Source organism: Mustela erminea, chromosome 2, assembly GCF_009829155.1.
Source record: "Mustela erminea isolate mMusErm1 chromosome 2, mMusErm1.Pri, whole genome shotgun sequence".
Lineage (NCBI taxonomy): Eukaryota > Metazoa > Chordata > Mammalia > Carnivora > Mustelidae > Mustela > Mustela erminea.
In genome coordinates this window covers 57,533,239-57,558,971 of record NC_045615.1, presented here as the reverse complement: position 1 = coordinate 57,558,971, position 25,733 = coordinate 57,533,239, and the positions used below count along the sequence as shown (strand labels likewise).

Sequence of the window (25,733 nt, the reverse complement as noted above, 5' to 3'; positions counted from 1 at the left end):
AGGCTTATTTGAACAAATTATAGCTGAGAATTTCCCTAATCTGGGGAAGGAAATAGTCTTTTAAGTCCAAGAGGCACAGAGAACTCCCTCAAAATCAACAAAATCCAGGTCAACACACAACATGTCATAGTGAAACTTCCAAAATACAAAGATAAAGAGAGAATTCTGAAAGCAGATGAAAGCAGCTATAGACAAAAGATCCTTAAACTACAAGGGCAGACCCATAAGGTTAGCAACAGAGCTGTCCACAAGGATCTGGCAGGCCAGAAAGGTCTGGTTTGATATATTCAAGGTATTAAATGGGAAAAATATGCAGCCAAGAATACTTTATCCAGCAAGGCTGTTATTGAGAATAAAAGGAGAGACAGTTTCCAAGACAAACAAAAGCTAAAGGAATTCATGAACACTAAATGAGCTCTTCCGGAAATACTAAAGGGGAATCTTTGAGCACGAAAGAGACACCAAAGGTAACAAAATGGAAAGGACAAGAGGCAATCTATAAGAACAGTGACTTTATAGGTAATACAATAGCATCAAATTCATATCTTTTAATAATTATTTTGAATGTAAATGGATTGAAATGGATTGAAAGTGAGGGGGTGGGGAACCATTTATCATGCTAATGGACATCAAAAGAAAGCTGGAGGAAGGGGGCCTGGGAGGCTCAGTCAGTTAAGCATCTGCGATTGGCTTAGGACATGATCCTGATGTCCTGGGATCGAGCCCCACATTGGGCTCCCTGCTTAGCAGGGAGTCTGCTTCTCCCTCTGCCCCTCCCCCTGCTCATACTCTCACTCTCTCTCTCTCTCAAATAAATAAAATGTTAAAAAAAAAAAACTAAGAAAGCTAGAGTAACCATACTTTTATCAGACAAACTAGATTTTAAGCCTGTAACAGAGATAAAGAAGCACACTATATCATAATGAAGGCATCTATACAACTAGAAGACCTAATAATTATATATATATCCTTAACTTGGGCACAGTCAAATCTATAAACCACTCAATAATAAAATCAAAGAAACTCGCTGATAATAATGCAATGATAGTAGGGAAATTAACATCCCACTCACAGAAATGGACAAATCATCTAAGGGGATCAACAAGGAAACAGGGGCTTTATTATTTTTAATATTTTATTTATTTATGTTAGAGAGAGAGATATCGAGAGAGAGAGAGAAAGAAAGAAAGCACTAGCAAGAGGGAGATGGAGAAGCAGGCTCTCTGCTGAGCAAGGAGCTCAACGTGGGGCTCCGTCCCAGGAACCTAGGATCATGATCTGTGCTGAAGACATACGCTTAACCAACTGAGCCACCTAGGTACCCCCAGAAACAAGGGCTTTAAATGACTTACTGGACCAGATGGACATAACAGACATATTCACAGCATTTCATCCAAAGTAGCAGAATTCACATTCTTCTTGAGTGTACTTGGAACATTCTCCAGATTAGAGCAACATACTGGGTCACAAATCAGACCTCAACCAGTTCAAAAAGACTGAGATCATACCATGCACATTTTCTAACTAAAACACTATGAAACTTGTGGTTACAAGAAAAAAATTGGAAAGACCATAAATACATGGCAGTAAAAGAACATCTTAGTAAAGGATGAATGGGTTCAAAATTAAGAAATACATAGAAGCAAATGAAAATGAAAACATGACAGTTCAAAACCTTTGGGACACAGCAAAGGTGGTCCTGAGAGGGAAGTATATAGCAATACAGGCCTTCCTCAAGAACCAAGAAAAGTCTCAAATACACCACCTAACCTTACACCTAATGGAGCTGGCAAGAGAACAGCCAATAAAGCCTAAAGGTAGCAGTAGAAGAAAAATAAAGATTAGAGCAGAAATCAATGATATAGAAGTTTAAAAAAAAAAAAAAGAAAGAAAGAAAGTAAAAGAAAAACCAGTGGAACAGATCAATGAAACTAGGAGCTGTTTCTTTGAAATAATTAATAAGATTGATAAACCCCGGCCAGACTTACCAAAAAGAAAAGAGAAAGTACCCAAATAAATAAAATCATGAATGAAAGAGGAGAGATCACAACTAACACCAAAGAAATACAAACAATTATAAGAACATAATATGAGCAATTATATGCCAACAAATTAGGAAATCTGGAAGAAATGAAAGCATTCCAAGAAACATATAAACTATAAAACTGAAACAGGAAGAAATAGAAAAGCTAAACATATCCATAACCAGCAAAGAAATTGAAGCAGTAATCAAAAATCTCCCAGCAAGTGAGAGTCCAGAACTGGATGGTTTCCCAGAAGTATTCTACCAAACTCTTAAAGAAAATTAATACCTGTTCTTCTGAAGCTGTTTCGAAAAATCAAAATCGAAGGAAAACTTCCAAACTCATTCTATGAGGCCAGCATTACCTTAATCCCAAAGCCAGACAAAGACCCCACTGAAAAGGAGAATTACAGACCAAAATCCCTTATTAACACAGATACAAAAGTTCTCACCAAGATACTAACTAACAGGATCCGACAGTAATTAAAAGATTATGCACCACGATGAAATGGGATTTATTCAGGGGTGGTTCAAAATCTACAAATCAACATACCACATTAATAAAAGAAAAGTTAAGAACTATATGATCCTCTCAATAGATGCAGAATAATTAAAAGCATTTGACAAAATACAGCATCCTTTCTTGAAAAAAAAATGCTGAAAAAAGTAGGGATGGAAGGAACATGCCTCATATCATAAAGGTCATATATGAAAGACCCACTACTACTATTATCCTCAATGGGTAAAAAGTGAGAGCCTTTCCCCAAAGGTCAAGAACACAACAGGGCTGTCTCTCACCACTGTTGTTCATTATAGTACTGGAAGTCCTGGCACCAGTAATAAGACAAGAAAAAGAAATAAAATGCATCCAAATCAGCAAGGAAAAAGTCAAACTTTCACTCTTAACAAACCACGTGATACTCTGTGTAGAAAACCTGAAAGAGGGGCGCCTGGGTGGCTCAGTGGGTTAAAGCCCCTGCCTTGGCTCACGTCATGATCCCAGGATCCTGGGATAGAGCCCCGCATCGGGATCTCTGCTCAGCAGGGAGCCTACTTCCCTGGCCCTCTCTCTGCCTGCCTCTCTGCCTACTTGTGATCTCTGCCTGTCAAGTAAATAAATAAAATCTTTTAAAAGAATAAAGAAAGAAAACCAGAAAGACACCACAAAAAAATTGCTAGAACTGGGGCACCTGGGTGGCTCAGTTGGTTAAGCAGCTGCCTTCGGCTCAGGTCATGATCCCAGCATCCTGGGATCGAGTCCCACATCATGCTCCTTGCTCAGTGGGGAGCCTGCTTCTCCCTCTGTCTCTGCCTACCACTCTGTCTGCCTGTGCTCACTCCCTCTCCCTCTCTCTCTCTGACAAATAAAAATAAAATCTTTAAAAACAAATTGCTAGAACTGATACAAGAATTCAGCAAAGTCACAGGATATAAAATTGACACACAGAAGTCTATTGCATTTCTGACACTAATAAGGAAGCAGCAGAAAAAGAAATCAAGGAATCAATCCAATTTACAATTACACCTAAAATCAAACGATAGCTAGGAATAAATCTAACCAAAGAGCTAAAAGATCTATACTCTGAAAACTATAGAACACTTATGAAACAAACTGAAGAAGCCACAAAGAAATGGAAAAACATCCCGTGCTTATGGATTAGAAAAACAAATACTGTTAAAATGTCTATACTACCTAAAGCAATCTAAATATTCAATGTAATCCCTATCGAAATAACACCAGCATTTTTCACAGGCCTGGAACAAATAATTTTAGAATTTGTATAGAATCAAAAAAGACCCCAAAAAGCCAAAGGAATGTTAAAAAAGAAAACCAAAGCTGGAGGCATCACAATTCTAGAATTTGAGCTATATTACAAAGCTGTAATCATCAAGACAATATGGTACTGGCACAAGAATAGGCACATATATCAATGGAACAGAACAGAGAACCCAGAAATGGACCCTCAACTCTATGGTCAACTAATCTTCAACAAAGCAGGAAAGAACATCCAATGGAAAAAGGACAGTCTCTTCAACAAATGGTGTTGGGAAACTGGACATGCAGAGGAATGAAACTGGACCACTTTCCTACACCATAAATAAAACTAAATTCAAAATTGATGAAAGACCTAAATGTGGGGTAGGAACCCATCAAAATCCTACAGGAAAACATGGGCAGCAACCACTCTGACCTTGGCCACAGCAACTTCTTACTAGACATGTCTCCAGAGGCAAGGGAAATGAAAGCAAAAACAAACTACTGAGACATCATCAAGACAAAACTTCTGAACAGCAAAGGAAACAATCAACAAAACTAAAAGGCAATCTATGGAATGGGAGAAGATATTTGCAAATGATGTACCAGATAAAGGGCTAATATCCAAAATCTATAGAGAACTTACCAAACTCAACACCCAAAAACCAAATAATCCAGTCAAGAAATGGGCTAGAACAGACAGTTCTCCAAAGAAGACATACAAATGGCCAACAGACACATGAACAAAATGCTCAATGTCACTCAGCATCAAGGAAATACAAATCAAAACTACAATGAGATACCACCTCACACCAGCCAGAATGGCTTAAATTAACAACTTACAGAAACAACAAATGCTGGTGAGCAAGCAGAGAAAGGGGGTCCCTCTTACACTTTTGGTGGAAATGCAAGCTGGTGCAGCCACTCTGGAAACAGTATGGAGGCTCCTCAAAAAGGTAAAAATAGAACTACCCTATGACCCAGCAACTGCACTAGTAGGTATTTATCCAAAGAACACAAAAATAGTGATTTGAAGGGGCACATGCAGCCCAACGTTTATAGCAGCATTATCAATAGTAGCCAAAATATGGAAAGAGCCCAGATGTCCATCAACTGATGAATGGATAAAAATGTGATATATGTGTGCATATGCGTGTGTGTGTACACATTATATGTATATATGTATACACACACACAAATATACATACAATGTGCTTCTACACACATACACAATAGAATATTACTCAGCCATCAAAAAGAATGAAATTGCTATTTGCAATGATGTGAATGGAACTACACAGTGTATTATGCTAAGCAAAATAAGTCAGTGAATGGAACTACACAGTGTATTATGCTAAGCAAAATAAGTCAGAAAGACAAATACCATATGATTTCCCTCATATATGGAATTTAAGAAACAAAAAAGATGAACATGGGGAACAGAAGGAAAAATAAAGTAAGATAAAGACAGAGAGGAGGCCAACCATAAGAGACTCTTAAATATAGGGAAAAAACTGTGGGTTGCTGGAGGGGAGGTGGGGGAGTAACAGGGTAATGGGCATTAAGGAGGGCACTTGATGTAATGAGCACTGGGTGTTATATGCAACTGGTGAATCAGTAAATTCTACCCTTGAAAATAATAATACACTATATGTGAACTAACTTTAATTTAAATAAAATCTTGAATTTAAAAAAAAAGAAAAAAGAATGAGAAATACAAATTTAAAAACAAATTTCAAACACATATACCATTCACAACCACAGATTATCAAAAGTTTTAAAGTCCACCATTCCAAGCATAGGCAAGGATATGGAGCAATGGAAACTCTTATCAGCAACAACACTGATAAGTGCAGCCACTTTGTAAAAACTCTTTGATCTTATCTATCAAAGTTGAAGACTCAGCAATTCCACTCCTAGTCAAAATACTTAACAACCAATGTTCAGTTTCCGAAGTATGATTCAAGGGATCTATGGCCCACAGCACCATAGGTCACAGCCCCAGGATGTCTGAAGGGCACTAGGGATTTCCCTACCGGGGTCCAGAGACTACCCTGCTACATACCATCAGAGACGCAGAACCTCTGGGGGCTGCATGATGAACTCACACATCTGGAGGAGCAAGAAAGTAGCTCCTTAGCAGTGACTGAACAGGGCTCACCAGGGCCACCACAGAGTTAAAAGGAAATCTGAGAATTTGGGGTAGTAGTTTTTTTTAGCAAATGAACAAAAATTTCAATGTTTTAACAGTTGGCATCACCTTAATAATCCCATAATATTGTGTACTGGTTGCACATTAATCATATATTTTCCCCAAGGAAACTTATGCACATGTACAACAGAATACTTTAAAAGGATTTTTATGTAAATAAATAAATAAATAAAAATAAAAAATTTTTAAAAAAAGGATTTTTATGTAACCACTGATTAATCATAAGGAAAAAAAAAGCAAAAAGGAAAATAGGTGATAAAACAGACTAATGTGGATGTATCTCACAAATTGGAGTTGAGAGAAAAAAAAAGACAAAAGAACACATACACTATGATTCCTTCATATTAAGGTTTTAATGGGTAAAACTTACTACGTAGAGAACTATAAACTATAAGGAAATGATTAGGCCTGTGAAGGAGAAAGTCTAGGGCAGTAGAAACATCCTTTACTTTATATGTTAACTCATCTGTGTAAGTTTAAAAAACTTTTCTCTATTATCTTTTATTTTTCAATTAAAGGGAAAAAAATAAACATCTGGGCCTCCTGGGTGCCTCAGTTGTTAATCATCTATCTTCAGCTCAGGTCATGATTCCAAGAGAGTATAGGGCTCCTTGCTCAGCAGAAAGTCTGCTTCTCCCTCTGCCATTCCCCCTGCTTGTGTTCCCTCTCTCACCGTCCTTCTCTGTCAAATAAATAAATAAAATCTTGAAAGAAAGAGAGAAAGAGAAAGAAAGAAGGAAAGAAAGAGAGAGAGAGAGAGGGGGAGGGAGGGAGGGAGGAAAAGGAAAGGAAAGGAAAGGAAAGAAAGAAAAGAAAAGAAAAGAAAAGAAAAGAAAAGAAAAGAAAAGAAAAGAAAAGAAAAGAAAAGAAAAGAAGAAAAAAGAAAAGTCTCTCTGAAAGGAAGAAAAGAAAGAAAGACGGGGAGGGAGGGAAACATAAACTCTTCAATAAGGGCTGGGAGCAGTGGCAATTGGCAGCTGAAATATGATAGCACAAATCACATGAGAAATGGGCAGAGCTATGTGTCAAAGCCATAAACGAGAAAGTGATTGGATAATAAAAGGCAGTAATGGTATTTATTCAAAGACAGGTCATTACAGGACACAGAACACACAGAACAGACGTGGAAGAGCTTCTTAAATCAGAAAGAAACTTCCAAGACTAGTTTGCCAAAGGAAAATGGGCACCAAGGGCAAAGTAAGCAAATATACTGTTTCTTTATTTGATTCTTGGTTTGTGTGGTTGGGTTTTTGTTGTTGTTGTTGTCTCTTTATAAATTTACTAAAACAAATTTCCTTCAGGATTACTCTCAGAAAGCAGCTATTTAAAGCTGATCAAAAGGATATGAGTGAACTCGTGCTAGGAATTTAAGGAAATTACTGTGGATTTGCCAAAATGCTTAATACAAGAGTGTTCAATTAAATATTACTTACAAAGGTCAAAAAAAGAGGAATTTGAGTACCTATGCTACAATAACACAATAGAATTTGCATCTGTTAGAAATAAAAGAATATGGAAAATAGTGTATTAATAAGTAGAAAATGTAGATTATAAAGTATTACGTTTTCATATTATTACAAAAGTATTATGAAAGTATTTTTATTAGTTTCTCATATTTTATATTAATATAAAAGTATTGCAAAAGTATTTTATAATACAAAAGTATTACAAAGATCCCATATAGGGATACTGAAAAAATTTACATCAAAATCATAAAATGAGTCATAAAATTCCAGGTGGATTTTGTTTCTTTTATTTTTATTTGTATTTTGAAACTTCCCATAATTAATATATATTGCATCTGCAATAAGACTAATGATATTTAAAAATATAATTCTAAAATTGCATAACTACCAAAAATTATGGATTCATGTGTCAAAGACTGGGAAAAGCATACCAAAATCAAAAATAGTAGCATTACAATAGAGGATTATAGGTTTGTTTCTTTCCACTTTCCTTCAATGTCATACTTAAATTTTTAAATACAATCTTGATTAATGCTAGTTTAAGGCTTATCTGTTATTTATGTGATTAATTTCCCCTTCCTCCCTCTTTCTCAGGTTATTAAATGCAAAGCAGCCGTTGCCTGGGAAACAGGCAAGCCTCTTTGCATAGAAGAGGTTGAGGTAGCTCCCCCCAAGGCTCATGAAGTTCGTGTGCAAGTAAGTGGGGATTTTTCATAGCCCGTACAGACGAGGCACTAAGTGCAGACTTGCCTTCTTCAGGTCAAGCCTGCGTGGCATGACTGAGAGTACCTGGAGTTTCACCTTCAGCAGAACTACAGTCTTTAGGTCCAGATAAAAATACACATTATCCCAGGAGGTGCAAATTACTAATTACCAGTTGTTACTGATAACAGGTTTAACATTTGTTTGAACTATCTTTATATTAATCATTAGCCCTAAGAATTAGACCAAGGAATTCACTTCAGATGAGAATCAGGTAGATTTTCTTTTGGTTTCCAGTTGCCAGTTATTGGAAAGTGTTATTAAAAGAAAAATGGGGGGAAAAAAAACTGGCTCCAAAACAAAATAGAGAAAAGACCCGAAGTGCTGCCCAGGGCAGTAAAAGAGTCCTGGGGGCGCAAAGGGGGAAGTATGGGTAAGCAGGAAAAAGAGACCATCCCAAGGAGGCAGAGATCACAGATCAAAAGGTGGCAGAACTTCTCCATTTTCGCCACAGCTGGCCTGGCTTCCATTTTTACCTCCGGACCACTACAAGACAGGTTTATACATGAGAATGAATAGGATAGCCTCACCAAGAGAACCTTGAAGAGTAAGGGGTATGTTGGTGACTGAGACAATCCTTTATCTGCTATAACTTTGAATTATAAAAACTGTATTATTTCTATTTCACTTCATAAAATTTCAACAAAATTTGCACAAGCCCTAGGAACCTGTATTCCCTACATTCCCTCTTCTAAAAGATTCTGTTCAGCTTTTCTCTTTTACCTTTGATTTCTCCTCTCCTGGAGACACAAACTGCCAATTTCATCTCTTCGCATAATTTTCCAGTGGCCATGAAAGTTAGAAAACAAAGATTTAGAAGAAAAGACTATATGCTGATATTTTTAATTGTTTGGTTTTTTTTTTTTTTCCAAAATGTAATTCTTTTACTGAGCTCCAGGAATGTTGTAAAGTTTCAGGGTGACATTGGACCTAAAACTACCCTCCTAACAACTCCAGTGATATGACAGAAACAGGACTCAAGTCTATGGTTGCCTTGTAGATAATCGCCACTGCCCTGTGCCATACTGATGCCCATCCTATCAATCCTAAATTTAAAGATGGCCTTCTTCCAGTGATCCTTGGCCATGAGGGTGCAGGAATTGTGGAAAGTGTGGGGCCAGGAGTGACCAACTTCAAACCAGGTATGTTCTTTCCTGTCTCCAATTCAATGGAAATGTCCAGATAGCTTGAGAACTGAAAGAGTCCTGGTTTTGCATGTTATAATTGATCTCTATTTTTATAGGGGAACCATATCTTCCAAAGACAAACTAAGTTAAGACATGCAATCTACCACAGTCTAACAAGGAGACAGAATATGTGATATCAGAACTAATAAAGTCTGGAAAATATGGTCACTTTATTTACATAGAGCATCAAGAAACTGTGCTATGAAGCAAAGCCACAAAGTGGGGCACAAATGAAAATTTATGACAGCCTCTTCTAAATAAAACAAAAATAGTTTAATATCATAAAGAATTTAAAGAATGAGTATTTACAGTTAGCTTAAGTGAGAAATATTATATATGCCCATGTCAGCTTATGTGTCTTTTTGAAACTTTGTAACATAAAAATAGTATGTAAATGAAGTATGGCAATGGCTGAAATCATTTACTTCACATTTTATAACATATTCACAAAATACTGGAATATGGGCTATATGGTACTCATTTGTCATGTAGGAGGACCCATATCATTCTTTCCTCCTTTAATGAGAATGCTCCAAACCTAGAAGTGTTTTAGATTCCATGCCAAATAAGATCAGAGAAATAAACCGCTCCTGTAAGTTTTGTATCTGTCAATTAGTCTGGCGAATGTAGTTCCAGCTCTGCCATTTACTGAGCCATTTACTGGATGTGTGACCTCCACCAGTGAAGTCACTTTTCTATGACACAGCAGATTTCTGTTTTGTGAAGTGGAGAGAAAAGGTACCCATTTCAAAGATTGTCTGAGAATTAAATGAGATAGTATGTGAAGCAGTTAGAAGGTGCCTAGTCCATACTAAATGGTCATCAGGGGATAGAAGCCATTATCAAATTGAAATAGAGTAAAAGGCAGAAAGATACAGAATGTGAGAGTGAACTAAACGGTGACACACGGCAATGACATCAAGTTTAATCTCCATATCCAGCATGTTGTTGTCAACCTCTCCTATTATATGAGGATACTCTGTTCCCTACTGGATGCTCAGAAATGTAAAAAATAAAAATAATAGTAAGAGTCATGATGCAGAGAGTTGCAATGACAGCAGAGTCTCAGACAGGACACCGTAGCTAGCGGTATCAATGCAGATTTCTTGCTTACATGCCCAGTAACCAAAAAAAAAAAAAAAAAAAAGGAAAAAGAAAAAGTTAAAAAGACAGTTATGCAATGCTTGGAAGAATCAGCAATCTTATAAAGCAACAAAACACCAACCCCATTTATACTTCCTGCTGAACATAAAATGTGTATCATAAAGAATGGTGTTTTCTACTAACTCTTCTGGTAGAAACTTTTTAGAAGCTGTATCTTAGGCACCATCCAGCATATGGTCTTTCTTTCCAGGTGACAAAGTAATTCCACTCTACATGCCTCAATGTAGAAAATGCAAGTTCTGTCTGAGTCCACTCACAAATTTCTGTACAAAACTCAGGTAAGCTCTATACTCTGGTTAGTAAAACTATAAATTGGTATAAATATATGGGGAAGTATATTGGCAATACCTGAAGTTTCTGCCCACCAATTCTAGGCCTGGGTGTATATAAGAAATTACCCAAAGAAACATATACTAAAATGTTCGCTGCAACACTGTTTATAACAGCACTTAAAAATAGCCCAATGTCGGGCGCCTGGGTGGCTCAGTGGGTTAAAGCCTCTGCCTTTGGCTCGGGTCATGATCCCAGGGTCCTGGAATCGAGACCCGCATCGGGCTCTCTGCTCCATGGGGCTCCCCTCTCTCTCTCTGCCTGCCTCTCTGCCTACTTGTGATTTCTCTCTCTCTGTCAAATAAATAAAATCTTAAAAAAAAAAATAGCCCAATGTCCACCAATAGGAGAATGGATTAACAAATTGCTCTGTAGTAACACAATGGAAAACTATACAACAATGGAAACGGTTAAACTTGAGCCACATACAACAACATAGAATAATTTCACATACATAATGTTAACGGAACAAAGCAAGTTGCTGACAAATATATTTAGTAAGATATCATATACAAAACAGTACAATACACAGGGGCTCAGTCCCTTAAGCCCCTGACTCCTGATTTCAGCTCAGCTCTAGATCTCAGGGTGGTGAGATCAAGCCCCACATCAGACTCTACCTGCTTCTCTCCTTCTCCCTCTCCCCATTCGCACTGTTCTCTCTCTCTCAAATAAATAAATAAACTCAAAATAGTAGCTACTTCTATAGGAAATGAGAAAGGAATAAAATGAGGTGCACTAAAATAATTTATTCCAAGGCCTACAGATATAAGTTCTGAGCTAGATTTCGAACATGGTCTGACTCCAGAGTTCAAAACCTTCATCACCTTATTCTTTAATGAGACTACATGCAGAAAACTCTATTTGTCCTTAATGCCAAATAAAGCTAGTTATTTCAGAAGCTAAACTGTACTACTCTTACATCTAATACCGGGCCTCAATTTCCTCATCTATAAAATGGGAATAATAATAATGTTTACTTTGCAGGATTGTTTAGATATTTAAAGAATTAATATACCCTTTTGCAAAATTTAAAGAAATAACAGATTTTGGCAATGACCATTAATTCTTCCTAACACCACAAAAAAGAGAGATAACAAGGTAATATTTGTCTCCAGATGAAGATACACAACACCATCTCTGAAATAGTCCTACAAAATATAAAACCTTAATTAAATCAGCCAATTAGACTTAAAATACTAGTTTAGAGGAAATACAGGGATGGAAAATGTATAAAACCCAATTGGGTTTTAGTTAATTTTTTATTTAATTTTATTTAATTAATAAATTTACTTATTTAATAATTTAATTAATTTGGGTTTTAATTAATAGGAACGTAATTAACAGGAATTAATAGGAATGTAATCAGACCACTTCAGAATGAGGAAAACTGTACAGGACAAATGACTATTTCTTCAGCAAACAAATTGCAAAGGAAAAAAAGAAGAAAAAGGAGGGAGGTGAGAACCTATCGATTAAAAGAGATTTAATCATATCAAGGAAATGCAATATGTCAACCTAAAAGAATCCTTTTGAGATACATACTAAAACTAAAAGAATCCTTTTGAGATACATACTAAAATATTTACAAATGAAATTATTAATGTGTGAGGTTTACTTCAAAACCATCCCATGGGGGCACCTGGGTGGCTCAGTGGCTTAAAGCCTCTGCCTTAGGCTCAGGTCATGATCCCAGGGTCCTGGGATCGAGCCCATATCGGGCTCTCTGCTCAGCAGGGAGCCTGCTTCCTCCTCTCTCTCTGCCTGCCTCTCTGCCTACTTGTAATCTCTGTCTGTCAAATAAAATAAATAAAATCTTTAAAAAACCAAACAAAAAAAAACAAAACATCCCATGGGGGAGGGTAGGTGCTGGGGAAGGGTCAGTGCTGCAGCCCGTGGCGGGGCATGGTAACAGACCATCAGCCCTGAGATGGTAAATTCTGAAACTGGGATACGGTTGCACAGACATTCAACACACCAGTCTTTCTACTTTTATATACAGTTGAATTTTCCATAACAAAATTTGTTTAAGAATTAATGCATACAAATCCCTAAGAGAGTTTCTGGCACATAAAATGTATTCAGTAAAAAGTTTATTATCATTATTGTCTTTGGACTGCTTCTGACTATATATTTACAGGGAAAGTCTCAAGTCATTTTCTCAATTTTTCTATCTCATAAAATTGTCAAAACAAAAATATGACACCTAACATTTTTTTCAGGAGTGTAGTCAATGGTCCATTTACTTTCTCTTTTTATATCTTTTTTTTTTTTAATTTTCTAGTCTTGACAAAAATCCCCTTATTGATCAAGAACTAATGCAAGACAAAACCAGCAGGTTCACCTGCAAAGGAAAACCGATTTACCATTTCATGGGGACCAGTACCTTCGCTCAGTACACTGTAGTATCAGATATAAATCTTGCCAAAATCGATGATGATGCAAATTTAGAGAGAGTTTGTCTGTTTGGATGTGGGTTTTCAACCGGCTATGGAGCTGCAATCAACACAGCCAAGGTAAAAGTGTTTCATCATCAGGTTGCATGAAACAGGATTTTACCAGGAGACAGGGTGATAAAGCAGCTAGTTATTCTTCAAGCCCTAGCTCTGTCATTTATCACCTCTGTGGTGTTAGGCAAGTTATTTAACTTCTCTACTCCTACTCTCTGCAATAACATCTACTACAAATGGTTTTGGAGATAATTAAATCATAGTACATATATAAGACATCTGGCCCAGCAGCAGGCATAGAGGTGGCACCTGGTTCATGTTAATCTCTTTTCCTATACTGATACGTTAGATTACAGACCATCCCTACCTTAAACGCTGCCTGCTTAAATATGTCCCCTGAATATAAATGCTCATCTTGGGACAGCAGACCCAGTCAAGAAGCAACAGAAACTACAGAAACCCCACCCATACAGTCACCCCTGCTTTCCCCCTGATCTTGCAGATTTCTCTCCCTCCAATTTGTAGTTCATCTCCGCTTCTCATCCTGTCCCTTTATGGCTCCAACGGAGTGTCTTAGGAGGCAGCCCTGAGGGTGGCAAGATGCATCCCTGGAAGCCCATGTTAGAATCTAGAAGCTTTCACAAAACCGTTCAATGAGAACTGGACAGATGTATCACTTGGATGCCTCAAACAACCCCCTTATTGAAGCCTCTTTCACATCAGCCTTCATCCCTTGAGTTCAAACTGCAAAATGCAACCAGAGTGGTCTTTCTAAACAACAAATGTGAAGATTTCATTCCCCTTTCATTACTCCACTTTTCTGTCAGCGAGCTAGTGATTCTCCCTAATTCTTCCTTCGCAGGTTCACTATTCCCCAAGGCTGACCCTCAGTCTCTGGGCTCCAGTCACTCTGGCCCCTGGGATTTCCATACCTAGTTCCCACCAACACTCTATGGAAAGCTCCCCCACCTCTTCTGGTTGATTCCATTTTTTTTTTTTTAACTTCCTACCAGAAACCCTCCAGCCTCTTAGGCATGTATTGAGTGACCCTGCCAAGTTCCCCCAAAGTATCTGTGTTTATCCCCATCTTCCTTCTTAATACACTCTGGAGAAATTTTCCATTTATTTCTCCTTCTTATCAGACTATTTCATCCTTGAAGGCAAGAACTCTCTCATTCATTGTGATATCTCCAGAGCCTAGCCCCGCGCCTGGCCCACAGTAGGAACTGGATAATTTTTCAATGAATGAATGAAGCCAGGCTCTTATGCAACCCTTTAAACACCTTGATAAGCCTTGATCCTCAGCTTTAAAATCCAAATATTCCTTTTTATCAGGCTACCTGGAGTTGTGTAAGTGTCAAGGAATTAAACTCAGCCTAACCAATATAAAAAGCTGATCTGACAGCCAGAATATCAAGATAAGACTTCTCACTGAGAATTACTTAAGCAGACAGGAATGCTACTTTTGGCTATTAGTATTAAAAATTAAAAAATTGTATGAGAAGTCAGACTACAATCTGAAGGCTCCTAGAGGAAGGGTATCGTTAATTGAGTGGACTTAAAAGCACATGTAACCATGGCAGTCAAGGCATATTCTCCTCTAGAAAGCACTGGAAGCATTATTGCTCTTTGGGCCACCCATCCCCCTTTCCTGGAGTCCATGCAGACTATCACCTTCTACTACTCTAGTCTTTCTTCAGGGATATTAACACTAATGATTCAGCTACAGTTTTCTTTAAAAACCAATCAAAGTTGATGTAAATTTCTCGTCCTGCTCTTCTCACTGTTGAGGAACACTTAAACCACTTCATAGGAGGCTTAGGGAATAGAAGAGAAATGAATCTGATAGTAACAAATTAAGAGAAGAAATATCACTGATTCTAGCCAAAAGGCAAGAGCTTTAATAAAGTTTAATATACTTCTGGGAAAAAAAGTCATGAAACAACTTTGTATAATTATTGTATAACCTGCATCCAGGATGACCAGGACTCCTAATTCTTTTTAATCTGCTCACGTCCTTTACTGCCAAATTAACCACATGTCACAGAGATCTTTGGAAGCATGAAAGTGTCCTGTAACAGTGTTGTCTACGAATAGATAATCATCCACTATGTATAGTCCTATCCTCAAATGGGGAGAGGGATACTTTATGTAACCCTTTCCCCTACTGCAATCAAAGGCACTTTTACACACAGCCATTCAGTTGTTTAACACAATTAATACAGTATATTCTAATTATATGGTTGTGAGCTGTGTACAACCACTGTGTACAACATTGCCTTTCTACTCTCAATGACACAGGCAAACTTTTGAACATGGTCTCTAGAGAAATATATTTAGGACTGTAGTGAACACATACCACAATATTAAATAGTACATTGTGTACATAGAAAATATTCTGAGTACTTGTAAAAAAATGTTTTATTTCACCCTGAGTAGTAAAAGTCAGTGTATGCATGCCTAATATCATGCATAAATTAAAGTAAGAGATACTCATTCTCTCCATTCATTAACAATTTTGTTTCCAATTTAGAATGTATCACTATTCCCCGTGGGCAGATTCCTCTTTCCCTTTTGTTTATGATTTAATTCTAACAGTTTCCCATCATCATTAGAAAATATTATCTCTGTGTAGTATTTTTTTTTACAGTTATACCACTCTACAGAATAACACATCTCAGTCACAGCAACTTTCCTTATCATCTTGTATATTCTGTTTTTATGTAATTCAAGGCAACAAAGATTTATTAAAGACACAACATACAGAATACCCTTAATAGCAATGTGGAAAATAATAAGCCTTCAAAGAACTTAGTCTTTTGAAGAAACACACAAATACAAAATCAATCAACCAAGACAGATTATAAATACAACATAAAAAAAGCAAAAAAGGTGGGCACTAATTCCTGATTGAAGAATCAAGAGAAGTTTCATAGGGAGAGTGTCACTTAAGTTAGGCCTAGAAGTATAGGTCACATTTTAAAGAGAGGAAATACGATGATGAGGAGTGCAACAGGCAGAGGAAACAGCATGAACTGAGGACAGAGAAAGGGATTGGCAACAGTGTGCTGTGTTGTAGCAATGGAACTACCACAGAGAGGAAGCTAGATGTCAGCAGGTCAGCTCTAAAAACCCTTCAGTGTGATGCAAAGATATCTAGATTTCATTCCATTTAAATTAACTGATGATTTGGGATGGGAGCTAATTTACATATAGAGAAACATCTGTGCTCATTCAAAACCAAGTATAACACTAATATGACCAAATAAGAATTAAAAATATAAATTAATTATGATCTATTGAAAAAGGAAAACAATAAACCCTTTAAAATATGTGGGTTTTAAAATTTTGTTCTGATAACAGTTAAAGGAAAGAGGAAACAAGCAGCTTATTTTCACTTGGGTTTGCTTCTCATGAGCTGATAATTCTAATGGCAATCAAATGATTGCCCATATTTAGCCAATGACCCATCCATTTTCATATTGGCAGATTTCCCCCATTAGCTCTATCATCTTGTTTTATGACAGGCAGTCTTTTATTCTTATGTTTCTGTCCCCAGCTCACTCTCTTCCTTAAAAAAAAAACGAAAAAAAAAAAAACAGAAAAAAAAGGTGAGTCTACTTCCTTTTATAGGGGTGGCTCAATGGCTCAGTCTTAGGCATCTGCCTTTGGCTCAGGTCATGATCCCAGAGTCCTGACATCGGACCCTCATTGGGCTCCCTGCTGCAAGGGAAGCCTGTTTCTCCCTCTCCCACTCCTCCTGCTTGTGTTCCCTCTTTCACTGTGTCTCTCTCTGTCAAGTAAGTAAAATCTTTTTTTTTTTTTAAGTTATTTTATTATTTTCCTGCCTGCAGGTCACCCCTGGTTCTACTTGTGCTGTCTTTGGCCTAGGAGGAGTTGGTCTTTCTGCTATAATGGGTTGTAAAGTAGCAGGAGCTTCCAGAATCATAGCTATTGACATCAACAGTGAGAAGTTTACGAAGGCCAAAGCCCTTGGAGCCACTGACTGCCTCAATCCTAGAAACCTAGATAAACCCATCCAGGAGGTCATCATTGAAATGACCGGTGGAGGTGTCGATTTTGCCCTTGACTGTGCAGGTGGACCTGAAACCATGGTATGTATATTTTTTATAATAGTATATAATAATTTGTATTTGTTAACATTAATAAACATTGGCAATATGTTTATACTGAATAGTTATTTTATATTTACATTATATTATATGTTTATATAGACAATATTTATTAATAATATTAGATTGTGTGTATTATTACTAATATTTAACTAATAAATATTAATATTTACTTAGTAAGATATTAATATTTCTGTATATCCTTCCACATGAAATTCAGTAAAAAGAGAAAATTTAGAAATGAAAATCTTAAGAGAATTGTGCCTATGAGAAATGAGAAAGAAAAAAACAAAAAAGGCAGATTTAGAGAAGGGAAGAAGATAGGCTGACACAATATTACCCCTAACAGCTGGAGGTATTCCACTCCCACCTAAAAGCAGAGAGGTCAAAGGTTAGCAATCTACAAAATTAGGTCTACATCATAAATCTGAAATTTTCAAGTATATTCAATATATTAAATACACACACACTGCAAAATTGAAAAGTGGATTTTTTTTTTTTCCTAAACACTACAATTCCGTATCATTCGGATTTCTTCTCTCTGGACAACCTACATAATTTGCAGGCCTGTCTAGGCACAGGGCCCTAAGTGACTGCACAGCTGGAGACCCACAAAGCCAGCCCTGTTTATTCTACTCTAGAAAATGGGGTAAAGAGCCAACCACAGAGATAACACATGGAAAAGTGAGCTTGCCAGACTGCCCAGCCTCACTCTCCAATGAAGGTTCACTTGATGCCTATTTATTTGCTCAAAGACGCTAAGTACGGTTTTGCTTTGTTTTATGAAATGACCAGTTTATCAACTAATTATCTGCCCATGAATTCTTCTTATTTCATGAGTGAGCTCTGTGAGTAACTATGGCCTGATACCCTTTTATTTACGACTTCACTCAGTGAAGGCTCCCAAAACCCTCCTCTGGGGAGGTTATAGAAAATAGAATTCTGTACTTTAACCTCCCAGTAGCAGGCTTCCCTGCAGTTCTTCCCCTCGGTTCTTATCCAACTCACACATTCTCCAGAAGAGAATGGAGTTGAGGAGGAGCTTCGGGAAGCATCAGGCTCCCTTCCTGCATCTCTCCTCTCAGGATGGTTTCACTGCTTAATGTAACTGCTTAAAGTTACATTATTACCTGCCAGGTAATAAGCACTCAATAAATATTAGCTGTTACTGAAAATGCATGCATTAAGGGTTCCTTAATGTACTGGGTTCAATGCTTCAGACCCTGCTTTTTAAATTATCCTTGGCATCTGCAACTGACAACATGTTACATCCACTCCTCCACTTTCCACAGCTCAAAATTTTTTCAAACACTGAAATTCAGCCTATTGACCTTATTTTTCAGTACAGAAATTGTCAATACTGGCTACACTTTAGAAATGACTGGGGAGTTGTTATATTTGGTACATTTTTTAGTACCAATGCACAGACGATACCCCAGGATATCCTCATGAGCCTAGGGCCCAGGTACCAATATTTTTTTTCAAGTTACTCAAGTCAAGAACCACTTGATCTAAAACTTCGCAGGTTCTATTATTATTCAAATTATAGAACAGAATTATACCAGAGAATCCAAATAAGAATAGATGGATTTATTTAATCACAAAAAGATCAGCTACCTACCCATCCATCAAGTTGCCATAACTAAGGAAAGTTAAATTTCTCAGGTGTAGAGGAGATTCCAGTAATGGGTGTGAACCTGAGTTCAACGAACACTAATTCTCTAAAGCGGGCTAAAGAATCCAACAGAACAATCAGAAAGTTACAATAACTGACAATGTTATAGTTTTGAGAAGTAAAAGTAATTCTCATCAAAAGTTATCAGAAGCTTCAAAATAAAACCTTGTACTTGCAAATAATATCCATTTTTAACTAAGTTATCATTAAGGAGATGAATTCCTCACTTGAGCAAAGCTCCAGAATGTAGAAAAGGCAAACGGGGGGAGCACCTGAGTGGCTTCATTAGTTAGGCATCAGACTCTTTTTTTTTTTTTTTAAAGATTTTATTTATTTATTTGACAGAGAGAGATCACAAGTAGGTAGAGAGGCTGGTAGAGAGAGAGAGAGGGAAGCAGGCTCCCTGCTAAGCAGAGAGCCCGATGTGGGACTCAATCCCAGGACTCTGAGATCATGACCTGAGCCGAAGGCAGCGGCTTAACCCACTGAGCCACCCAGGTGCCCCGGCATCAGATTCTTGAGTTGAGCTTGGGTCATGATCTTGGGGTCATGAGATTGAGCCCACATTGAGCTCTGTACTCAGCAAGCAGTCCACTCAGGATTCTCTCTCCCTCTGACCCTCTCCCCTGCATGCTCTCTCACTCACATGGATAAATCTTAAAAAAAAAAAAAAAAAAAAAAAAAAGGCAAACAGGAAAAACACTTTAAAACTAAAACAGAAAATAGGAGCCAATGTAAACAGCTAGCTTCAGGTAACAAGTCTATGAATTTTTCCCCTCTCCACGGATCTCTCTATACAGCATAAAGAAAAATACTTCTGCCATATAAAAAGTGCATATGTAGAAGAGCTGCTATTTAGAAATGTCATGAATTCTCAAAACAATAAACATTTACTCAAATAAAAATTTCAAAACACATTCTAAAAGTTCTAGGTCACTGCATCTATCATTGCTAGTAACACAGACAGACAAAGAAAAGGGGGAGAATTTACTGTACTTCAAATTGCTTCTTTTAGGGGTACCTGGGTGGCTCAGTCAGTTAAGCATCTGTTTTGGCTCCAGTCATGATCCGAGGCTCCTAGGACTGAGCCCCCCATCAAGGCCCCCACTGGGCTCCCTGCTCAGCGGGGAGTCTGCATCTCCCTCTCCTCTGCCACTTCCCCCACTTGTGCTCTCTCACTCTCACTCAAATAAATATATAAAATCTTTTTTTTAATTGCTTCTTTTATACAGTGATCGGTGATGGAAAAAGCTATACTTCCTATTGAGACTTTTGTAAAAGTAAAAATTGCCCCAACAAGTCAGAATTAAGTTGAGCACGGACTATGGCAAAGGACATAAAACAAAGTTCACACTTTTCCTCTTTAAGATTAGTCTCAAAAGATTTAAATGTTCATCTATTTACCGTATAGCTTCTTGTGGAATGGCCATCAACAAGTTTATATATTTCTTAAATTTCTTTATATTTTTAATCCTTGGCATTTTTATATTAACCCCAAACTTCCAATAAGTTACCATAATATGGTTTTCTCTGTCATGGGAAGATCAGTGCCACTCCCCTGGACCACTGCCTTCCTTGCAGTGACTCAGCAATCAAGGCTTAATCAAGTTCACATTTTCGCCTTCACAGTCTCAACATGAGGTCATCTTGGTTGTTACAGCAGGAGAATGGACAGCTGGCAGGTCGCACACCAGCTTTCCTGTTTTGTCTATGAGGTAACACATCACTTCTGCTCACAGCCCATGGCCCAGAGTTAGTGATATAACTCCACCTAACTATGAGAGTTAAATAATGTAGGGAAGCAGATGAAATGTTTTATGAGCAGCAGCCAATGTCAGATTCTCTTTAACTGTTTTGCTCTCTGCTTTAAATAGCATTTTTTTAATCTATTCTATTGAGATATACTAAGTTTACAGTGTGTACCTCACTTCCTAGGTTCTAGTAAATACTTATTCATCCTCTCCTCAGGACTTCAAGGATTGTGTTTTTATGTCTCTGAAATTGCACGTTTTAGTACGTACCCACAGCAGATCACAGAAAACTTGATTAGAATTTATAATATACATCTTCTAGAGTTCTTTCTTAACTTCACATATGTTTTTTTTCTTGATATGCAATGATCTACAGTCCAGGTTCAGCCCAACTATGGTATTAAATAGAAGAAATTATTAAGCTCTGTTTCTTTTTAATATCTTTTTTGATGAAGTTCAAATTTTTAATGAATGTTCTATCTGAAACTGAACAGTGCAGCTTCAAGTATCAATCAACAATACCGTAACCTCCTTAGCTTGAATAATCTTGTCTTATATGCAGAGTTGTATAAATTTTCCCTCAAGTATTGTACATACCTACTCTAGAGTTTGTGTTCTATTTTTTCTACTTACTCAGCTAATCCTTTTTGTTTGACTTCCAGAGAGCAGCCCTGGACAGTACAGCAGTAGGTTGGGGGTCATGTACTTTCATTGGAGTAGACTCTGAAATGAGAGGACTGATGATCTCTCCAGTGGAGCTAATAATGGGCCGTACCGTAAATGGAACATGCTTTGGTGGTCAGTTTCTTTCCTCTTTTAATTTTCTCCATAGCGGTACGTAAATTCTTATAATGAAGATTATTGAATGGAAAGGAAAATTGTTTAAATACTGAATGCCTAATAATACATCTAGAGACTGCATAAAAGTTATTCTAGGAATTATTTGAAAGTAAATATTTTGTATATATGGATAACTACAATTTGCAGACTGAAATTCAATTTGCATTAAAGTGAACCAACACAGAGGAAAAAAAGGTAAACTTTGACCAAACTGAGATAATTCCTTATCTAGAAATAGGAGCTAATTTTAACATTTCTTATTAAGAAAAACTTTTAAAAAAAATACAAGTGTAGAAAATTAAAGAAGCAACCTAGTAATTTCATTCATTCAACAAACTGATTAAACTAACTCCTGTCAAATACCAAGTCTTTAATTGGCATTTTGGCCAAATTACAGGTTGGAAAAGCATTGATTCTATCCCAAAGCTGGTTACTGACTACAAGAAGAAGAAAATTGATCTGGATATATTGGTGACCCACACCCTGCCTTTTGACAAAATCAATGAGGCATTTGAACTAATGAACCAAGGCAAAAGGTAAATTAACAAACAGAGGAATAAGTGGTTTGAAAAAACTTTACGATGACTATTTTATGTTAAGAACTAACCAGTTTGTCTTTTCTGACATCTTCCACATCATCACACATACTAGATGTGCTTAAAAGATTAAATAGTGGCCTCTGGAAAAAAGATAAGCTTCCTACTCTATTTCCATAATATACACTGTCATACACTATTCCAACATAGAATGGTGATATAAACTGATACATATTTTCCTTCTCACAAACAACTATTAACTCAGTTGGGGCTGCTCTCTAGAAAGAAAGGTTTTCACAGTATAAGGTCAGGTTACTCTGGTACAATATTGCCCTGGGTTTCGCCTAATTATGTTCTGCAATTAACAAAAAATGCCCACTCCAGGCCCTTCATAATCAGAACCAGGTAAAAACCATGGACATGTGAGCAGTGGGTGGCTCATTTAAAGAAACTTAAAGGGTGCCCCAACTCTACTCCCTCTTGCTTTGTCCCTGGTCTCATATAAGATACATTCTGATCCACAGTTTTAGCTATATTGTGCTCCTCTGGCACAGACCCTGAGAACTGATTTATAGAAATGTCCCAACTGGGGGACCTGTAGCAACTAGGGAGCAGGAGATCTTAGGATGATTGATTTTGGTTAAAATGATCAAGCACAGTTTGGTAACTAGAAACAAAGGGGGAAACACCAGGAACAGTTTCACAGAGGAGATGCAGGACCAAAAAAGCAACGAAAAAAGAAGATATCACAAAATGGGAGTCAGGGGAACCTAAAGTTAAATGACATGAGTGTGAAGCAGAAAATAAATGTTGCAAAAGCAGAAAATAGGTCCATGACGTGAGGATCCAGTTTCTTTCCTGGGAAAGAAACCTGAGAAACTATTTCTACTGACATGAATTATCTAATTTGCAAACATATTACCTACAACATATCCAATAGAAGCTCAATAGGGGCACCAGGTTGCCTCAGACAGCTGAGACCCTGCCTTTGGTTCAGGTCATGGTCCCAGAGTCCTGGGATCAAGTCCCACATTGGGTTCCCTGCTCAGCGGGGAATGTGCTCTTCCCCCTCACTCTCCCTCTATGCTCTTTCTCTCTCAAATGAGTAAAATCTTTATTAAAAAAAAGTTCAATAAAAAAAAGAAAAAAGAACCATTATTTAAGCTATATAAGATAACTTAGTGTATAAATCCTGCAATATCTTGCACATTCTCAATAACCCCATAAGGAACAGCCCTTATGTTGGGAGTTAGGGTGGAGTTTGGGGCCTCAGACTATAAAACTCTCATCTCCTCCACCACCATCCCTTTTCCCCCTAGAGTTATGTTACAGAATATAACACACAAGGAATGCTGAGTGGGAGCCAAATGGAAAATGGTGAATTACTTTATTAATAGCTGGGAAAGTCTCCCATACTCTTACAGCAGGCCTGATAATCGGTAGAAGAATGCTAGGCTGAGGGCTAGATACCTGAATGAGGCCTCCTACTTCCCCTCTGGTTCACTGAGAAGACCACATTACTGCCCACACTGAAGGAAAAGTGACAGGGGAGAAGGCAGAGGATAGAAGTTAGCATATGGGTACAGAAGCAAGGAAGTAGAGGGAATGCAACACCCAGCTGGTCTTTTAAGGTGCAGTGACCCTGACTCATGGTGAGGCAAGGACACAGCGGTTCTCCCTCCACAGGTAGACAGATGTAGTTCCAGTCTCTGGGTGAAGAAAACATCATGCATGGCAACCTGCTAAAGCCAGGGATTCCACAGCTCCAGCAGTAAGGTGGAACATAAGGAAGTCTCTGTCCTTGAGGCTTCACCCCCTTCTTTGCTTCTTGTTGAAGGAATTATCCAGGAGTAGGAATATTTAGATTCTCAGAAAGCATCATCCCAGCACACCAAGCAGTGACTGTTCCAAGATGAAAACCCCAGTACAACCAGAGCATGTTCTACTCTGTAGCAACAATGGGCAGCACAGACCTCACCCAGGGTCACGTGAGGGTCCCCAACTTTTCCCAGCTTAATAGCACCATGTACAAAGTATTATTAATTCCATGAATGGCAAGATAAAAGAAATTAGGGATAATGTATTAATTTCTTTTCTTTATAGATTGTCTATAAAGAAAGACTGAACCAAATGTTGAAAGAAAAATACAAAAATTGGGGCACCTGGGTGACTCAGTCAGTTGGGCAGCTACCTTCTGCTCAGGTCATGATCCCAGGGTCCTGGGATCAAGGCTGCATCGGGCTCCCTGTTTTTCCCTCTCCCTCTGCCTGTCATTCTCCTTGCTTGTGCTCTCTCTCTCAATCTCTGTCAAATAAATAAAATCTTTTAAAAAATACAAAAATTATTTGTGGGTTTTGGTTAAATTTACCATAAAAAATTATGCCAACAATTGTCTTATTTTTCACAGCATTCGAATAGTCCTGACCTTCTGAAGATGCGCAGGAACAATCTGGAAATCTACCTGACTGATTCTGAATGGCCCCAGTTGATTTGTAGCCTATAATAAGGAAACAAAGATTGCCACGAATCTAAACAACTATTTGTAGCTATATAACTATTTAACATCAAATAGTTATAAACATCATAGTATCTGTATCCATAAAGCATGTTAATATTTCCTATTTAGTAAGTATGATAACTGATGTGTTTATGAACAGAATTATGAGAATTGTTTAAAACTAGTTCTGCAGGGGCGCCTGGATGGTTCAGTTATTAAGCGTCTGCCTTCGGCTCAGGTCATGATCCCGGGGTTCTGGGATTGAGCCCCACATTCAGTTTCCTGCTTGGCGGGAAGCCTGTTTCTCCCGCTACTTGTGCTCCCTCTCTTGCTGTGTCTCTCTCTGTCAAATAAATAAATAAAGTCTTTTAAAAAATAAATAAATAAAACTAGTTCTGCAGAGGTGGGAGTGAAGAATGAAGAGTAATAACTAAAGCTAGATTGGCTATATGTTTATAATTTTTTAGGATGGGTGATAAATATATGGGGTTTCCTTACACTGTTCTCTCTACTTTTGTTTATGTTAAAATTTTCCATAATAAAATAATTCTTACTAGAAAAAATTACTATTATAGATGTGTACATAAGATACATATATCTTAAAATATGTCATGTATATAAAATGCTATTACATAATTTCTGGGTTTCAATAAACTGCAAGCTCATCTTTAATAAGTTGTTAAGTAATTTCCTTTTTAACATCTGGTATTTTCTATTCTCTCAGCCCTACTTTACTGCTATGAACTATAATTACAAGTAGTGGGATATCAGAAGGTATATAAATGAGTATAGGTGTATAAAAAATGAAGATTTTTGAAAAGAAAAAACACATCTATACTCTCCAATTTCTATCTTTATTAATTGCCCCTTTCACCTTTGATAATCATGACAACATATAATGTTTAGAACTTTGGAGTTTAACAATCTGTAATTTGCATTAAGTATTTTTCC

At 37.4% G+C, this 25,733-nt stretch overlaps 1 protein-coding gene across 1 annotated transcript; it reads left to right on the top strand.

Moving 5' to 3' along the window:
- Window positions 1–7,070: 7,070 nt before the first annotated feature.
- On the top strand, window positions 7,071–24,821 carry ADH4 (alcohol dehydrogenase 4 (class II), pi polypeptide). The gene is made up of 9 exons (XM_032332971.1): window positions 7,071–7,188; window positions 8,052–8,153; window positions 9,220–9,361; window positions 10,761–10,848; window positions 13,185–13,416; window positions 17,205–17,465; window positions 21,572–21,707; window positions 22,147–22,285; window positions 24,693–24,821. The coding sequence occupies exons 1-9, from the start codon at window positions 7,171–7,173 to the stop codon at window positions 24,715–24,717; spliced, it is 1,143 nt and encodes a 380-aa protein (XP_032188862.1). The 5' UTR covers window positions 7,071–7,170; the 3' UTR covers window positions 24,718–24,821.
- Window positions 24,822–25,733: the final 912 nt, after the last annotated feature.

Coding starts and splice junctions, on each gene's coding strand:
- ADH4 (XM_032332971.1), top strand. Junction 9,362..10,760: donor AGTGACCAACTTCAAACCAG/GTATGTTCTTTC, acceptor CTTTCTTTCCAG/GTGACAAAGTAATTCCACTC. Junction 22,286..24,692: donor CTAATGAACCAAGGCAAAAG/GTAAATTAACAA, acceptor TATTTTTCACAG/CATTCGAATAGTCCTGACCT.